Here is an 18622-nt window from a genome sequence, read left to right on the forward strand (position 1 = left end):
CCTCACTGAAAACACATAGTATCAAGTTTATACTCAGCTTTAAAAACTGTCTTACAAATTGCAAACCCCCTGTTTCTGCTTTAGTATTCCTATGAGTTAAATATAACTCCTATAAACGAGTTAGTTTCAAGATTAATAGACTGATAACAATGATACAATTTTATTTTTGATGTTCAATATCAAAACGTTCCAACTTTCACAGTTTACAAGAGCACTGAATTTACTGAGCAAGAACCTGGCCAACAAAAAGCAGGAGATGTAAACCGTAGTTAAACAAGTATAAATACCCCACTGAAAATAATTAAGTGCCCTCTTATCATTTCTTCTATTTGGGGGGCAGGGGGCGTTGCTAGAAGGAACTGGGGTTTCTCACAGCTTGAGCGAGTTAAAACCCAATCCCCAACCAGCCCATGCACCGAAACAGGGAGATGACATTCTGACCATCCAGCTTGGGACCATCACCAATTACGCCTGGTCGCAACGAGGTAGGGGAGATCAGCAACGATGCTTTCCCCGGAGATGTCAAACCTCACTGCGTTTCCAACGCTGCCTGCAGATACGCGCATCTCTAAAAACGCACTCTCCAGCGTATTTAAGGCTAGTTAATATAATGGTGAGGAGGAAGAGAGATGAGTTTATTGCTGAGATAGCGCCAAGATAAAAACCGAATTAGGTGTGCAAGGCCCCCGCCACGAGGGGGGCCGAGCAGTCCCGGGTAGAGATCCCACCTGCTGACCCCCCCGGCACCGCCGCCACCCCAGGGCGGGGCGGACACCACCGGCCGGCCGCGGGCGCGCCCCTCTCCCCTCCGCCCGGCCGTTAGCTCGGGCTGGCCTCAGCCCCGCCACACGCTCCGCGGCCGGCCGGGAGACGGGGACGGACCCGCCTCGCTGCCGCTACCCGCCGGCCGGCTGCCGGGGCGCCGCTCGGCACCTTTCCCCAGCGGCAGGGAGGTGGCCGCGGGCCAGCCCCCTCGGCGGGCCGAGGCCGGCGGGCAGGTGAGGGAACGAGGAGCCGGGTGAGGAGCGCGGCGAGCCGGCGATGGGAGCGGGGGAGGGAGGTGCCGAGCGGGGGGAGCGGGAGGGCCGGAGGCGGCGGAGGGGCGCGGGGCGGCCGTACTCACCGCGCGGGCCCCGCCGCGGAGCCGCGGCCCCACTTCCTGTGCGCTAGGAAATGAGCGGGCGGGGCCCCTCCGCCGCGGCCCTTAAAGGGGACGGCACCGGCCGCCCCCGACCGCCCCCGGGGCGGGACCGGGCGCCGGCGGCGGAGGCGGTGGCCGCGCTGTGGGAGCGCCCCCCTTCCCCCCCGCACGTGGCGGCGGCCCCGGGCTGCCGCGGAGGGGAAGCGGCGGGGCCCGGAGGGGCCGCTGCCGAGCGGCCGTTAGCGGCGGCAGGGAGGGGCCGGCGGGGCCCCGCGGCCTCCCGCCTGCCCAGCACCGCGGGGTGCCCTCGCCCCTCGCCCGTCCTCCCTCCGCACATCCCGAGGCTGAAGGCACGTTGGGCTCCGTGCACCCTGGAAAGGCGAGAAGTACGCGATGGAGAGCTAATGTCGGGAGTGCAATAAACACACCCGTATGTGGCTGGTAGCAAGCGACACGCAGATCTACCGCGGAGGGCTCGTCTGGGCAGGTTTGTTCATCGCTGCAGCGCCCGAGGCCACGCGTAACGTGGACGGACCACGGCAGATCTCTTTGGACGTGGGGGGAGGAAGGGCGCATCCGACCCCAGGCCCAGAGCGAGCGCTGCCTGGCTTCCACGGGGCTCTCTGCTGGCGGCGACCCGCCGCCTGCTCGGCGTCCCCGCGACGGTGGCTGCCGCGGCGTGTAACGCGGCGGGAAGCGGCCGCCCTGCTGCGGGCCGTGCTCGCTCTGCGCTGCCTTGGAGCTGCCGCCCTCCGCCTTGGGCAGCTGTTGAGGCCGGACAGGTGTTCCTCGCCCCGTGGCGCTGCGTGCTCGGCCTCCTCTCCGGGTACGGCCGCGGCGCTCCGAAGCAGGGACGGCAGACGCTGCTGTGCCAGCCGTGGAGATCAACGGCTAGCAGAGGTCCAGCAGCAGCACAGTGATGCCCATTCTTCAGATGTTAACAAAACTGTAGAATTGTGATGTAGCCTTTATGCTGGAGACGCAGGGTCTACAACAAGCAGAACTTACCGATCATTATTTTCTGCTCACCCAGATATTTATTTACAGTTCTGTATTTCCAGAAGAACATTTCATTATATTATTTTTTTTTTAGTTTTCTGCAGGGCTTGACTTGAAGCCAGGCTTAGGATCTTGTGCATTGTTCAGCTGTCTGCATGAAGGGTGGCCTGTAACAGCTTAAAAGGGTAAGGCCAAGAACGGCTCAGGAAGCGGGTGAGGCAGTAATGTTCTTTCATAACTATATATCAAACGTTTCTGGCCCCGCTTATCAAAAACAGAGTCATACGCACTCAAAAGCACGTAAAGGCTTATTCTGTAAAGGCCTGCACCCCCCACTCGACATCACTCCGCTGGTTTGCCTGTGACTGCTCACCTGCCTGAAAGGTAGGCACTAAGTGCTTTCCAGAGTGGAGCCCCCGATGGTGTTGGCAGCAGAGGCCACCGCCTCTGTCACGTTATTGCTCTGTCGAGGTCTGCACCCCATTTAGCACAGAGCAGCCCTTTGTCTTCAGGCAGACGGAAACCTGTTCATTCATAAATAGCTACACCGCACAGCCTGGGAGGGGGCTGGGTGTCCAAGGACCTGGTCTGTTCAGTCCAGATTTCAAGCCCTCAGACAACAAAGGTCTTTCCAGGGAATACCTTAAATAAACGGTGATTTTAAATAAACAGGGTTTTTCCATATGGACTGGGAACACTCTTAGTAGTCTCTGCTGTCAGGCTCCACTTCACTGCTCTGGTCCATTAACAGGGAAAGCACACTTGGCTGGTGTGACCAGCCGTCCATGCAGGCACTTTCCTATCCTTTGAAGCTTGTCATGAGGCTGGATTGTCAGTTAGGTATCCATCAAAAAATATATTTGAAGAGGCTCATGGAGAAGAGAGTTATCAGAAGGTTTTAGATTTTCACATATGCACTCCTGAAACTAGGTAAACACGGGCTCATTATTTTTTTTAATAGTATGTAAATATACTACTATTTTAAACCTGACCTCATGCAAAGTTTCAGTATTGCATGTTACAGATGACTGTTGAGTACCCCTCAGCTCTTGCTTGTCTTCTGTGTTGTGGTAAACGGGTAGGCGTTTACTAGACACCCGTGTTACTTAACTGATACTGGACACTGCAGTGTTCTGTAGGAGTAGTATTATTTGGAAGTACAAGAAGATAACAGAATGGAAATAACTGAAATTACTGATTCCATTAACGCTACAATGTAGGTCTCAAACTCTGACAACCCTGCATCACCTGCTAGTTGGTCTACAGAGAGCAACCAGACTGAATATTGTCCTTCAGGCTTCCCAGGTACTACTTTTCTGCACAGAAGCTAGTTGCCACTATGTGGGGAGATCTCTACAGTGCCTTACAGGAGATTGTACACAGAATACTTTTTCTTCAAGTGCCAGTTTCCTCTATTTACCGGAGTTCCTTCACCTCCAGAAAGATTTTTATTTTATTTTATTTTTTTTTCAGATTGAGAGAAGGAAAGAAAAATGGGTTTCTTAAACTCTAGTAGTAAGAGCTTAGGTATTCATAGTCATCTCTGTGTGAGAGATCTACCACAACAGGAAAAACGATGTTTTTGCAGTGATGTTGTGTATAACTTCCTGACTCTTCTACCAGAATGAGCTATTCAAGATTAGACATTCCTTCATAACTCAGACCTATATTTATGCTGACAGATGTTGTAGTTCCTATTTGGTGTTAGTCTTACAGGCCTACAGAGGAATTTCTGGTTTGCTTGCGAATAAAGCAGGCAATAAAACATTTAGCAAATGCCTGTGTTTTAAGACACAATTCATTTCAGCCTGGGGATTCTCCTTAGAGAGGGTTTTGCAGACCTCCTAGCATCTGAAAGCAATAAGTGTATATATATATATATATGTGACACAGCTTTGAATTTTATTAAAATATTATGATAGGATGATTATTTTAGAGACATAGAGACCGACTTTAAAAATGTTTTGCTAAACTTTGGTAAACATTGTTCTGAAATTGGTACGGTTAGGGGAAAGGAAGTGGCTGGCAATAGCTGATTCAAAAAAGAAGAGTTTTCCAGAACAACATTAGCTCCAGCCTCTAGTGGTTTTTGGTTTTTCTCTTTTCTTTTTTTTTCTTGCCTTTTTTTTTTTTAAAGCATATGTGTGGGCTGGAGGGGAAGAAACAATAGGAAAAAAAGAGAGAGGAGCTGATCTGAGAACATGATGCTGAAGTGAAGGAGCAATGTAAATGAGACCAAAGGAGAAAAGAAAAAAAAGCAATCCTTCAGCAGTGGATATTTTTGTTCTCTTATCCTTTCGAGCCGAAATGAAATGTGTATGCAGAATAAGAAAAATGGTCTGTTATTTTGCCTGAAAATTCAGAGCTTTAATTGCCAAACAATAGTCATTAGTTTGCCTTGACACAGGGCTTTTTGTCAAATACCACAGCTCAGCCTTACTAATGGCACAATTCCAACACAATCCCATGTGAAGCCACTTTATTTATCCTTGTTTTAATCGTTGCAAATTATTTATAACAGATATTGAACGCAACCAAAAGTATAAAGAATTTTTAATAGCCTGAAATAAACCATCCTACAGTATTTTAATAATCTTGATTTATATTTTCTTCCCTTCAAATCCTCATTTTGAGCTTTTATTCCAAATTATATTCCATAACTCTTTGTCACTGGTCCTGTCCAAATACATCTTGTTGCTATGGGCTATGAAATAAGGGGTCATAGGAGAGGTGGTGCGCTGCAGTAGAACTAACTTATGTCTGGCTTGGGGAATGCTAACCTCGACCTCAGGCTCTGCTGACGACGCTGTAGTGTGAACATCAACCAGGTTGCCGAAAGGCTAACCTAGGGCTCGCTTTGTGTGTACCTCCCAAAGTAAAAAGGACACCATTACTGTCTTATTATCGTGGGGCATCTACGATGAGTATTAAAGGTACTTGGAAGGTCTGGGTATTTTACTTCACTGCTTTAGAGGTTGAAATAATCTCTTGATTTATGATAGGTTTAGGAGAGACAGTGCGTATGTAAACTTACTTTGTACCAGCACACCAGAGCTACTCTACCATGCAGTAATCTTCCTATATTTATTGTTAGTGTTCCCTTTATTTTGCATTGTTGCGACATTTTGCTTTTGGCAGTGCTTGGACTTTTGGCCTCTACGTCTTTGAATGTTGAAGGACTGCATTTATTTATATAGTGGTTTGGTATCAAATAAATACTAATTCTTTGGTATTATAATGTACTAAATTTTGGACCCAGAAGCATATAATTTATATCATGTTTGGGAAACGAACTGCTATAGATTGTTTTTTCCTGCTGTTTTGGGATCACAGTTGCTAAATTACTTCCTTTCAGAAATTCTCGTTAGAAAACAGTCTGTACAGACTTGAAATTCATATAGAGTCCTTTCACACATTAAAGCAGATTCAGTAATTTTTATGCTCATTCATGAAAATAGAAGATGTCCCTTATTGGAAAAGATAATCAATACAATCACAGCTATAAGTTAATGTAAGTAAGATTTAATGACTTTACCTACTATGTGAAAAAGCTTTCTTCTGGTGACAAAAATGCTTATTATAGTCCACTTGTTTTTTCTTTGAATAGTGATAATTCAGTTTACCTTTATCAATGGTATTAGCATCTGAAAAAGTGTATGAAAGGATATATCAGAATTGTTCAGATACAATCTCTTAAAAGAACTTTTTCTTTTTGAAATCAATATATAGTCGCTGTTAGCAACAAGTGTTTGCTGAGCTCTTTGGTGGTAGCAAATGGCTCCCAGAAACATTACTGTACAAGAAGTACGGGCGTCACTTTGGTTTGTGCCGCAGAGGAACAGGAACTCAGAAGGGGAATTGCAGGGAGCTGCGTTAAGTGCCTAGGCTCCAGCTGGGAGCAGCAGGCAATAATCTGCAGTGGTAGCTGATCATTTTTCCTGGCCGCATGGCCGTATTTTTTCTGGCAGGCAGAATGGATCGTATGCCCAGGGCTCCACCACTCACTTGCAACTGCACCAGGGTATCACACCAGACTAACCAGTAACAACGTGTATGGAAAGTAGTCCACGTATGTAGTGCTGGAATTCTTTATTGGTTTATTTCTGACTATTCCAAGACACCTTTACTATATAGCTTCTGTCTAATGACACCAAGAAGTGCTTTAGGCATTTTTCTACGGAGAGAAGACAATTTTGTCACAAATATATTGACTATAAAGCAGCTCTGAAACAAAGTCCAAGCAGCTGTATTCTGTACCTAGAATGGAAAACAAATTAGGAGGACTTTGACTAGATGACTCAATATTATGCAAAACATAGCAAGAATTATACATTCCTTTTTTTTCTTCTCCAGTATTGCAGAACAGTAACCTGTTAAAACTATAATATATTTAAAATGAATCCACTAAATTACTTTTTATACGGTAGATTTCACTGTGTAGGATGCAGAAAGAGAAATAAGTTAGATCATTCTATGTAAGAGATTTAAGCCAGACAATCTTTCATGAGCACTCCTTGTCTGAGAAGATAACAGTATAAATTATCAAGGTCTTTTGGTTGGTTATCTGGTTGAGTTCCTTTTTGTACTTGAAAACCTCATGCACCAAAGCTCAAGTTATTCAGATAAATATCTACAATAAATACAGTATCTTTATAGAGGGAAATATTTAGGCTTCCTTAATCTGAGATGCTTCATGTTTTATACAAAATATTCAGTATATCAGTATTTAATATGCCTCACTGCATAATCTGTTGTACCCACTGGTACAGCAGTCAAAAAAACCACCACCACCTTCCACGCAAAATAAAGACAAAGCTGTAGGGAGGTGCAGTACAAAGATGATCATCCATGCTGACAGATTAGCAAACAGTTAGTACAAATGCAGCATTCATTTCTTTGTACAATAGACAGGACTACAGACAAAGAAACTTCTCATGTGTTCATCATCTGTACTGTGCTGGCCCATTTTTGGCAATATCTATCTACTCCACTCCGGTTTTGTTTTGTTTTGGTTTGGTTTGGTTTTTTTGCCAGTGTTAGCTACAGGCTTGTCTGTCACTGCCCAGAAAACGTCTCCCTCCCTTTGAGTCCAAACTCCAGTCAGTTAGTTCATAAAATAAGTTCTGTTTGTTTCTCTTGTTTCTGGTACCACTCATTGTTGCGTATACATCATTAAAATGTTTTTAAGTGCAACATTTTCTGTATTTGTAAACTATTCCTCCCATAAAATGCCATGGAAATAATAATAAAATCACATTGCAACTTTGATTTTATTAGTAGTACTTTACTATCAAGGACTGAAAAATTCTCACAGCATTGAAACAGTGTAAGACAGGGCTAAAGGAAGGTAGGATGTTCGTTGTTCCCTCGTCAAGAGGGAACCCTCCTGGGTACCATAGAATATCAACAGACAACCAGAAAAAAATACCATAGCTCAAATGAGCAGTTGAAAATATTGTGTTTAGATTTTCATGGAAATGGGCATCTGTTCCTGTGGTGCATAAAAACAGCAGCTGATTTTGAGGAACGTGTTAAAGCCTGCTGTTGCGACTTCACTATTATCATTATAAAACCAATTGGTAAAGACAAACTGATTTGCAAAGTCAGGATCAAATGTCACTGCACGACCTTCCTAATGGTCTCACAAGCTCCTCTTTAATTTTTGAGTTGTAACAATTGTTTTATCTTTATCTTTGTTAAGAGAAAGCTTTGCTAATAAGAATCTTGCAATGGCTCAGATCTGTCAGTGAAATGGAGCTCCAAATCAAATTAATTCAAAGCAATGTTTTACATTAGAAATGCAATCATAGGACAGCTGAATAGGAAGATGCTTTGAAATTCCGTTGAATTTGTTCCCACTTCTCAAGAGCAAGGAAAATTTGTTCCTGCTTCTCCTTTCCTGCTCCTATTTTTAGATCTAGAATGACAAAGACCTGATCTGGTAGGCTACACCCCTTTTAAATAACGGAATAGCAGGTTCAGAAGTATTTACTAGAAATAATTGAATGGGTTTTTATATATATATATATTTTTTTTTTTTCTTTAATTTAAATTTCAAGAATGTCATTTACCAGTTCTTTGACTGTGCTAGACAAGCAACGATTTGTACTATTGTAAAAAACAAATCATATCTATGACAGGATAAGGACAGAGATAAAAAGTTTTTAAAATTGACTGTTTCTGCAACACAAGCATCTTAGAAACTGTATGCAGGCCGTGTTAAAGTTACTGAAGTGTACTCAAAACACGAGGATCTTCATTACAAATGTGGACTGGTTTATAAAATTTGGCCACGTATAGCAGGTGAAAAAAATAGCTTAACCTGTGAATGCTAACAGGCTGTTGATTATTTTGTGTATGTTTGTGTGGGGCAAATGTCTACAGTTTCGATCTGTCAGTCACAAGCCTGCTGCTTGATAGCTGCAACTGGTACAGGCTGGCTGTAAGGTTTGATAAGACCGGGGCTAAACACAAGCAGCATGTCCTGAATCCTCCAGCTAATAACGAGACGTGAAGCAGAACTGGTGATCAGGATGGTGCTCACTTGTGCTTCTGCACATAGGCTGCTCACATGGGGAAAACCCAGCGGGGCTGGGGTTCTGGGAAGATCAGGTGGTGCCAAAAGGAAGGGGTCCTTGGCCATCCCTTTTCCGACATGGGTAACTGCCAGCAGTGGCCTGGCACGAACTGGCACAACTTTCTGCCCCAGCTTCCCAGGCCAGCAGCAAGCTCCCTGCTGCGGAGGGAGGTCGGGACGCAGCGAACGTAGCGCTGGGGATGGGGAGCTGTCGAGGGACTGCATGGAATAAGCAGGCAGGATAAAAGCTCTAATCTCAGTTTTTAACTTAACTGCAGTATCCAGATTAACTAGGGACTCTTGTTTACCTGTGACGCATAAGGAGGTGCTGCTTAATTGCTGAGAGGGATGTGTTATTTTTGTGCACTTTCTGTTGTAATGTGGATTATAGGGTCAACATGCAAGGTACAGTACTGTATCTTCTCCCTCTGCTTCCCTGAGCTATCTTCAAATCTTGTATGACAAGGTCTTTACTGTATGTTTGATGCCTTTTAGAGCAATAAAGATAATATGTGCTATTCATATCACTGCATTTCAAGGTCTAATACCAGGAATAGTGTTCTGTTTTGTATTGCCTAATAAATATATGATTATCATTTGAAAAGGTAACTATTATAAGTAATCTCTAGTTTAAGGCCTAGCATTTCAAAACATTAATTTCACATTTTGTAACATTAGTAAACCATAATGGAGACTCAGTTAAGCAAGTCAAAATGATTCAATAAACATTATGTCTGTTTGGTTAAAAAGATGTCTCTGATGACAACTTGTTGCAGTGTAATTCGATTGCTTACTTTATCTTTGTGCATGTAAAAATGGTGATAAATGTCTTTCAGTATAAATTAAAATATTCTCAGTAGTGTTTTTAAAAAAACCCACATCATCTGTTTCTGCTCAATATTTAACAAATTGTCACAGTTCATTTTAACAAATGATCCTGGAAGAGCAACACTGGGTGAGAATTCCAACTGTCATGTTTTAAAACAAAAATCCTTATCATCAGCATAAACTTAATGCCTTTCTATTTGCTATGTCTGGACCAGGCCACTGTTCAGAGAGCCTCTCTGCACAGGAAAACCAGTTAAGTGAGTGTTTGAATGATTTCCTGACTCAAGGCTAAAATCTTTCTCAATTATTTATACCCTGTAGCAGAAAGAATCATTCTTGTCTTCTGGTGTCAAATCAATCACTGACAGTCCTGACCAGACAAAAACTATCTTGGAGAACAGTGAACTCTGCTTGCTTCTTGCTGGCTGCATACACATTAAAAAAAATATACCATGAATCTGGTATTTATCCCCTGGATATTTCCATAGGCTTTTCCCACATCTCAGTCTTTACAATGCTCTTCCAAACTTTCAATCAACTTACGAAGTGAACCCGTTACCAGCTTTCTCAAGGAACAAGAGCAGCCTCTTTGAGCAGTGGAAGTGGATTTTTTTTTCCCCAAAAAAATAACCTTAAAATTTACTTAAATACAGGCAAGCAAGATTCTTAGCAAACCAAATACAGGTTAATTTGATTTAGTTTTATTAAAAAATTTAAAATACTTCCATCCTTAAAGCATAGTAATTTCAGACAGGAAATTGCATTGGCAGCTAGCTATGAAAATGGCACATGTTGCAAATGAAAATCAGTGCTTGCATCAAACTCTCTCAACTATGATCATGTCAGGAAGGAAAGCCCTGAACAGCTGAAAAATTATATAAGGGCTTTAACTAATACTTATGTGACCTGCAGAATGCAGAAAAATCAGACTGGAAACTGCAATGTTTGATTGATACCCAGATCTAGGCTGAGTTTCTACAGGAATTCAAATCTGTGGCTATATCATGGGCTAAAAAATTCAAGTTTGGCAGTCCAAAGTTTCTTGAGTTGTTCTAAATGAGATATCTACCAGCATAAGGCAGAAACGTAGGGAAATGCATATGTGCTCCAACCAAACTTGCTTCGTTTGCGTCTGAACACAGACTGGATCTGTTTCGCATCTCTGAAGCCCCTAAAGATGCAGAAGGATTATTTTGGCATTTCTAAACCTTCCTTTTGTTGCTGGGAATTTGGTGAAATTAAAAATCCAAATGTTCATGGCATTTCTAAACCTTCCTTTTGTTGCTGGGAATTTGCTGAAATTAAAAATCCAAATGTTCATGGCATTTCTAAACCTTCCTTTTGTTGCTGGGAATTTGGTGAAATTAAAAATCCAAATGTTTTTGGGTAGCGATAACTGCACATTCAGAGAGACTTGTATAAGCAGATTGGTAACAGTGAGAACCCAGTGTTAGAAGTGCCAAGGGGTTTTACCAGCTACAGCTTTCTGTGGGAGGAGATGTGTTAGCTACAACTCCACGGATGTAAGGATAACTTTCTCTTTTCATAACAACCTTACAGCTCTGCGCATGTATAATCACAAACTACGCTATGTTTATTAGGTACCAACCCTCTCTTAACGTCAGGGGCTACATGTGCATTAACTTCTCAGTTCAGATCAGGTCTATACGTTTAAAGTGAACCTCTGTTCTTTAACTTCAGCTTGCTTTTGTTACATTGCAGGGTGTATGAACGTGAGTGTGAGACCAGACCTGCACTTCCCAGCGAGCCTCCCTGCGAGCCCTCACATGATACCTTCTGCGTGGCCTGTACCTGAGAGACAGGACATTTGCCTTCTGCCAATTCTGTCCGGTCAGTAGCTTGTCCATTCACAAGCTTCAAGAGTGAGAAGGTAGGGAACCCCATCCTGCAGAATATGAATAGAAAAAGGGGTCCCCAACTCCTCACCATCTCAAATCCTCCTGTCCCTGCAGACTTCAGCACATGGAAAAGTCCCCTGTGGGCAAATCTGTGTTCCTACCCAGATCAGATCAAATGGGGAGTAAGGGAATAGCGGGGTGATAGCAGAGAAGAAAGAGACCACACATATCTGCTCTTTGCAATCATCTCCTTGTTGACTCCTTGTCCAACAGATGTAGTGCTTGTGTGGTATGTAGTAACTCCACAACTACTTTTGGCACCAGTGTTGTGAAAGATTAAAATCATATGTCCCTGCAGTATTCAATAATAACTTATTTTGCAAACGTAATTCTAGAACTAAGGCCCTAGATGTGTTGGCTTACATTCTCTTCTGTCCTCCACTTAGAGGAGGTTATGAAATACATAAAAACCTAGTCCCACTACAATGGACATACTTTCCACCAGGGGACCTCTATTTCTCTTTTGGGACATGCCAACATATTTCTGAAGTTAAGAAATAATCATAATACCTTGTTCTGTTTCTCTCTTGCAGAGAGAGTGAGAAAATGAAGCTGATACATCAGTGCTTCCCCCCCCCCCCCCCCAAGTCTCTAACTTTATGTTTTATTTGTATGTCATCTTGTAAATACAAGAGGAAATTTACACAAAATGCTAGGCTAACCTAACTTCCCATGGGGACTTCTGCAGGTACCAGGCTGATTGGACCTGCCTCCTAACTACAGACGAGGCGGGAACAGTGACTGCTTTTACCTTCATACCCTACTCACGTTTTAAAACACTGTATTCTACACAGACATATTCAGTAATTCTGACCATGCAACTAGTGGCTCTTTCCACTACATCAATATTGTGATAAAATAAACATCTTTTTATATTGATATTTTGGGTCAAGATTTGCCCATTGGCTATACTTCCTCTCTGTTAAAATCAGCATGGGTTTATCAGGGAGGTGACCTAAGAACAACGCTGAGCGCTTTGTGAAAACCCAATAAATTTTATATTTGGGAGCCAATAAAAAAACCCAAACCAAAGAGAAACACCTACTGTAAACATCACTATTTATTCAAAATATGCACATTACTTGCTATCAGTGTAATAGTTTGAACTTCTACAAACTTCTGTGCTTACCTGATTAAATAGAAAGCTTTTTCTCATGGCAAGGTAAAAATGCACTTAAACCAGTTATCTTATATGTTAATACAGATTTACTTATATCAGCAAGGATAGAATCAAACTCTAGGTCTGATACCTAATGACAACAATCATTACATTGTCATTGATTTCAAAAGCTACTAACTTTTTAAACTACATTGGAGATGAACACACTTCTCTCTCCTTCTCTTTTCTAATAGAGAAACTTAGAAAGTTATTTCTTGACATGTAAAGTACAACTGCAGTGGTCTTAAATTGTTTATGAACAATTTCGGATTGGCCTGTAATCCATATGAAACAGTTTCCAGATGAGACGAAGTTGGATTATTATGAAATGTACCTTATTAGCCCAAAGTAAGGAGCTAATTATTTCAGATGAGCTTAAGGGGAGGTGTGCTTGTCTGTACTCGGGTAGGCAAAACCTTTTTACTTAATTTCAGAACATTATCGGCAAAATGAACTTTCATAACAGCTCAGAGAAACACGTTTTAAGCAAGAAATTTGTTGTGTTGAGATACCATGCAACTCTTTATAAAACCAGGTAAAACAAAAAAACACACCATGAAAAGAGAGGAACTATTCATCTTCTCAAAATGCATTAAGAGTATATATATCTCTATCGTAACTGGAAGACGCAGGTTGCTGTCCCAAAGAATTAGAAATGAGAAACAAATACAAAATGCAGCTTACGTGAACAACTCATCTTTACTGAAGAACTCAATAAATATTGAAAAATATTTCATTCACTGTCTCTTCTAGATATACATTAGAGATATATTTGTGCTTACCTGTCTTCTAGTGTCTAGTACCTGCTTCTAAATACTGCTTCTAGATAGACAAGTTACAATATTGTGCTAGGGATGGGTAGACCTGGGCTGTCGCTACTTTGTCCCTGTTTTGATAATATCTTCTATACTTCTACTAGCAGACTATTGGGATATTTGATTTTAGACCAGCAAATGTTTATGAATAATTTATTCATGAATGATCCCACTAACTTCAGAGGGGCTACTTAAATTTCATGCAGATAGATGCAGTGGACCTGAACAGCTTAGGTTTTCTTATTAAGATTTTACATACTTTTATACATCTTTAGGGAATCATAGGGTTCCTTTTTCAGAAAGATAGCTTAGGCTGAAAAAGTCAAACCATTCATCTCACTGTGGACAATCTGCACCTTGTTTATGGGGAACGTTGCCTGGTGCTACCTTGGAGCTGGTGCTGCTGAATGTCATCTCTAGTATTCTGTTATAAATTTACCATTGTAGCTGCAGTGAGAGACACAGGGCTTTTAGGTGGGCTGGGTTTTGAAACAAAGCAGTTCAAAATTATATGTAATTTTTTTTTGAACTTTCAAAAGTTACAGCAGAAATATCCTTTTAAGATATATTTTGAGGCTTGTATTATTCATATAAGATTGATTATAAAACATCAAGGAATAGAAACTTGCTTTTACTGTACATTTTTGAGAATTACTGAAAAGAAGTCCAGTTAAGTGTACCATAGAGGTTCATGCACCTTTTGCATGACAAATTGTAGATAAAACCACATGATTTAAATATTATGTACCTCATATTCATGGGATAAGTTTTTTTTAATTTCTATTATATGAAACAGGCTAATGTCTGCAGATTAAAATCTGCAACCTCACAGCAGATTTCTGAGTATCATACCTCTGGAAAAGTTTGTAGAAACTAATATTTACAATAACTTCCTTGTGCTGTTGTTAATGACTAGAAGAACACATGAGATTCACCCTCTCCCCCATCTGTCACAACTCAAAGCACAGACCAGGTAAACCATGTCATCTCTGCAGATATTTAGAAAAGGCTGGCAGAAATTTTTAGAAAGTTATTCCCTCTGACCTGTACATTTAGGTGAGTCATATGTTCCCTTCGAATTAACTTTCCTCGGAGCAGCCAAGTGCATAAGTATTTCTGGCACCGATGGAAATGATCATCTGCAGTATCACATTTTTACCCACATGGGAAGTACATTTACTCTCTAATGGGGAACTGAAACAAGATTGTCACCATTCTGACTAATGGCAACACAGAACAAGTAGGAAACACTTCAAGGGAAATATTTACAAAAATAGCGTACACAGAAGATAGAAGCTTTCATATTATGAAGGAATACTTGAAAGTAATAATCTATTTCTTACCAACATGAGCAGGAAGGAAGTCAAAATTAGTTGGATTAGGAAACACTTGTTAAGAATTATTCATTAAGCTGCACTTAAGGCAGGTAATGGTGTATCGTGACTATAATGATGAACCATGTATGTGTTTTATAGGCAGAATCTATGTCCAGTAACATAGGTGACAATAACTATTAGTGATTTTTTTCACAGAAATTAATGGTTGAAATAACATTGACTCACGCTGGAAGTCTAAAATACACAATACTTTCTGCATCCACTGGTTATTTCAGCATCACTTACTATCCCGCTCACCTACTGTACAGCAGTGTTGTCACAGAGCTTTTCAGGTTAGAAACTAGGCACTTCACATCTCCCAGTTGAATACTGTTGCTGAAGGTAGCTGATAAAAAGAAATTCTTAATTTAAGGTATAATAATAATAAAAAACCCCTACAAAAATCTTGATGCCTTGATTGCTCATGGCAAATAAAGAATTCCCATTTACAGACATAAAATACAGTTAAAGAACTAGACAAAGCAAAAAGTTACCACAAGTGCCATTTTTCTCTCCTTTTTTCATAGGTGTCTCAGTAGAAAAAAAAGCCCATATGGCTTTATTAAGCCCATAATGGGCTTAATTTTCAGTGCCATTTATTTTAAAAGTATGCATTCTGACAGTTGTGTCATGGCAGTGAAGCTCACCATTGTAACACAACTGAACCCCTTCTGTGTACGTAGCTATATCTGTTTACTGTACATAAGCATTACACAATATAGCAAATATTTGTACAAAGAAAAAGTCGCTCTGCTTCATGCTTGTCCGAAACCAGGACAGGATCAAGTATGATATCCGACAGTGAAGGTGTTTAAATTCCAACACAGCACTTTATATCCCACTTTTTGTAAAATGAAAATCTGTGGTCGGGTTTTGGCAGTCTGACTCTCTTGTTTCTCAAATCACAGACTTTAATGGAAACATAAAGTTGATACACAAAACATCTGAAAACAGCTAAATTAGATTGTAAGTGACAGGAGCAAGCTTTGGTAGAATTGCATTATTTAGAGTAACCGTCACAATGCTAACAAGGAGTCACTTGGGATTTACGCCCCAACATTTGTAGCAAACAAAAAGTTATCTTTAACCATATTAGATTACAAATAAAGACAAAAGTAGTGCTGATCATTTACTCTTCCACATAGAACACAGGACCCACAGTCAGATCATTCTCCCAAATATCAAGTCAGTGTTGTAAGCACAACATTTTTATATTTCACCTTAACAAATTCTGATGACATTTTCCTTGTATAGTTTCATTAATAGTAGAGTTTTAGACAATTTTGCTGTGCAAGTGCTGTTTACTCATGACTTTCAAGGTAATAGGTTTATTTGGAGCTATGTCATGGCAGTGTCCTGTGCATGGCAGTGTATCCAATTTGGAGCTGAGAGGAGGACTCCAACTCACTGAACGTGACTGCAAACAAAATCTCTTTACTTGAATTCAATCTAAAAATCCTGTACAGTCTATTTTGAACTCATAAGAGGAATTATGATTGTACAAGATTGTACATTTTAACATTAGTAAGATGTAGGTGATGGAAAGTAAATTGTGTCAGATGAACACTCTTGATTGCCATCAGTCTATACAGCTTATCTTGTATCAAATTTATCTCCATTGTGCTAAAGGTAAGAGAAGTTAAGACTAATAAAACAAACTCTCTTCTCATTAAGACAAGACAATACATTTTACAAGACTTCAAATGTTGAATCTCAAGTCCTCTATTGAGTTACTTAATGTTTGCTTCCAAACCAAGATACAGGCTTCGTTAGTGCCAACATCATGTAACACTTCTCATTTGATAGCCAGCTCAGTAATTTGGGAGCATATTTCCCCCTCTCCCTTCCATATATTGTTTGTGCTTCCTGCTTAGATTAAGTGGTCCTATGCTAACAGCCGCTATAAAAGTAGCAGTTCAAGTACATTTTCCCATCCAAGAAGGCTGTAACACAGGATGGTTAGTCTAAAAAACAGCGAGAATGAAGTGCAGGGCCATTTGCAGTAAGAAGTTGCCAAATGGAACCATATGCAAAATGGCAATCTAGAAAGAAGTACTGGAACTACAACTCTTATCCAGCTTGATATGTTTTCTGCAAGGGGAAATCGCCAATTATTAGTCTTCAGCATGAATAACACACTTTAGAAACTACCAATAAAAGGATTTGCCAATTTAAAAGTTAGTTGTTGACTGTACAAAGAACGAGCCAATGGACTTTCCATTCTTTGCATCTTTGTTCCCCTCAGGAGTCCATTACCTTTCACAAAGAAAATTTTAGCTATCAAACTTGTCCATAAATTTTGCCGCTGAGTGTGAAACCATCCAGTTAGCATATACACTATCATTTGCATATCTTGAAAACACAGAGTTAGTGCCATCGAATCTTGTGAGTGGAACGGGGCTCTCCTCAGGCCAGTTCGGGTATGACATGCCTAAAAATGAAAACAGATAATTTTTTCTGCACTGAAGAACCATAACTTCATGTGCAGACAGTAAGGCCCTTGGCAAAACTCCCTTCAATATTTTAAGCCAGTCCACTGGATTTTGTCCCAAATCAATTCATATAAATGATGTTTCGAAAGCCCTGAAGCACAAATTCAGATGTAGGCAAAAACACTGAAAAAATAAAGTGCTTACTTGATAAAAAATTGTGCGCGCACGCACATGTGCATAATAAAAAGCTAATAATTTTTCTTCTGATGAGCCTACGACTTTCCATAGTTTTCTTTTTTAACAATCATGTAGAAACATATTGCTTTGCAAGAGGAAGTCCTTGCTGTACAGGAAGTGCTCCCAAGAATTACTAAACCTATTTGGGACAGGATCCAAAGTCCATTCCAATGACTGAGAGTATTTCCATTTACTTAAATGGGCGCCTTTCCTTTGGCTTCAGTGAGATTTTGGGGACACTCTCACACCCTCACCGGGGATCCCCTGCTTAATTTTAGGAAATCACAGGAGCACAACTGAGTAAAGTCCAACAAAGTCCTGAGCACTCTTGTCTTGATTCAGCTTTTAAACGTGTATTTCAGACATGTAATTATTTACATTGAGTCCAGTAATTGCTTCTCAGTTTAGGCACAAGTGATCTCCAAAACGGAAGCAGAGTGCTTAGCACCATGTTGATCCAGCTGTACAAGCAGAGAACCATACCAGGGTCAAGATTTTCAAAAACAGAAATCCGATTTTGTTGCTTATTAAGCATTCAGCATCTGCCATCAGCCTCGGTGGCAACTTTTTCTGTTACTGCATTCTTTTAACAATCCAGCCACTAAGTGCCCCAAAGTGAACGTGAGTTGGGGGAACCTATTAAAGAAAATTATAGCTAGGGTACAGATCAAAAATAGACCCAAAGCCATGTATTAATGGCAACTTTTAAGCTAAAAGATCCAACTTTTCAAAAGTCGTACTGCTTGAAGAATGAAAAAATATCTGTGATGTTAGTAAATATCTAAAAACATGTAGAGTATTTAATCAGGAGACAAAATGTAGGAGTTTTGGCAAGAACCATTTTTACTGTCCATCTCACCATCACAATATGAAAGCATATGTTCTTTTTAAAAACACTTGCTACATCATTCAATCAAGGTTTAGTACTGACATTTTCATAGTAAAGCAAAGGACGTGAAAACAGCTGAGTGTATTTTCAAAATACCCATTGTTAATTCAATTTTCAAAGGACTTTACATGTTGATTTAATCTGTATATAATACTTATATACAGTATTTCTACCTTCTGTATATAATACTCTGGTTTCATTCTATGATACATTAAATAGACATTTCAGCTAATGGATCCAGAATGCATTA

At 40.8% G+C, this 18622-nt stretch overlaps 2 protein-coding genes and 1 long non-coding RNA gene across 11 annotated transcripts in view; 1 reads left to right on the plus strand and 2 right to left on the minus strand.

Annotated features, from left to right (window-relative positions):
* CSGALNACT2 (chondroitin sulfate N-acetylgalactosaminyltransferase 2) overlaps window positions 1-1213 on the minus strand; it is a 34191-nt gene extending 32978 nt beyond the window's left edge. Inside the window, exon 1 of the mRNA XM_072871625.1 lies at window positions 1124-1213. The gene's annotated coding sequence lies outside the window, so the exon portion shown is untranslated. The remainder of the gene's footprint in view (window positions 1-1123) is intronic.
* A 27-nt stretch (window positions 1214-1240) lies between these two features.
* LOC140656203 (uncharacterized) overlaps window positions 1241-18622 on the plus strand; it is a 36663-nt gene continuing 19281 nt past the window's right edge. For 2 of the 9 annotated variants that reach the window (XR_012044014.1, XR_012044011.1), the window contains exons 1-3: window positions 1245-1628; window positions 2235-2325; window positions 11268-11436. This is a non-coding gene — a long non-coding RNA (uncharacterized lncRNA). Of the gene's footprint in view, window positions 1629-2234; window positions 2326-11267; window positions 11437-11997; window positions 13590-18622 lie in introns of those variants that run through there. The other 7 variants (XR_012044006.1, XR_012044008.1, XR_012044007.1 and 4 more) reach the window with 7 other exon arrangements.
* Window positions 16433-18622, minus strand: part of RET (ret proto-oncogene) — an 84294-nt gene continuing 82104 nt past the window's right edge. The window contains exon 20 of the mRNA XM_072871626.1: window positions 16433-17245. Within this exon, the coding sequence (XP_072727727.1) occupies window positions 17088-17245 (158 nt within the window). The 3' untranslated portion in view covers window positions 16433-17087. The remainder of the gene's footprint in view (window positions 17246-18622) is intronic.

This window comes from Ciconia boyciana, chromosome 8 (assembly GCF_034638445.1).
Source record: "Ciconia boyciana chromosome 8, ASM3463844v1, whole genome shotgun sequence".
In the NCBI taxonomy this organism is placed as follows: Eukaryota; Metazoa; Chordata; class Aves; order Ciconiiformes; family Ciconiidae; genus Ciconia; species Ciconia boyciana.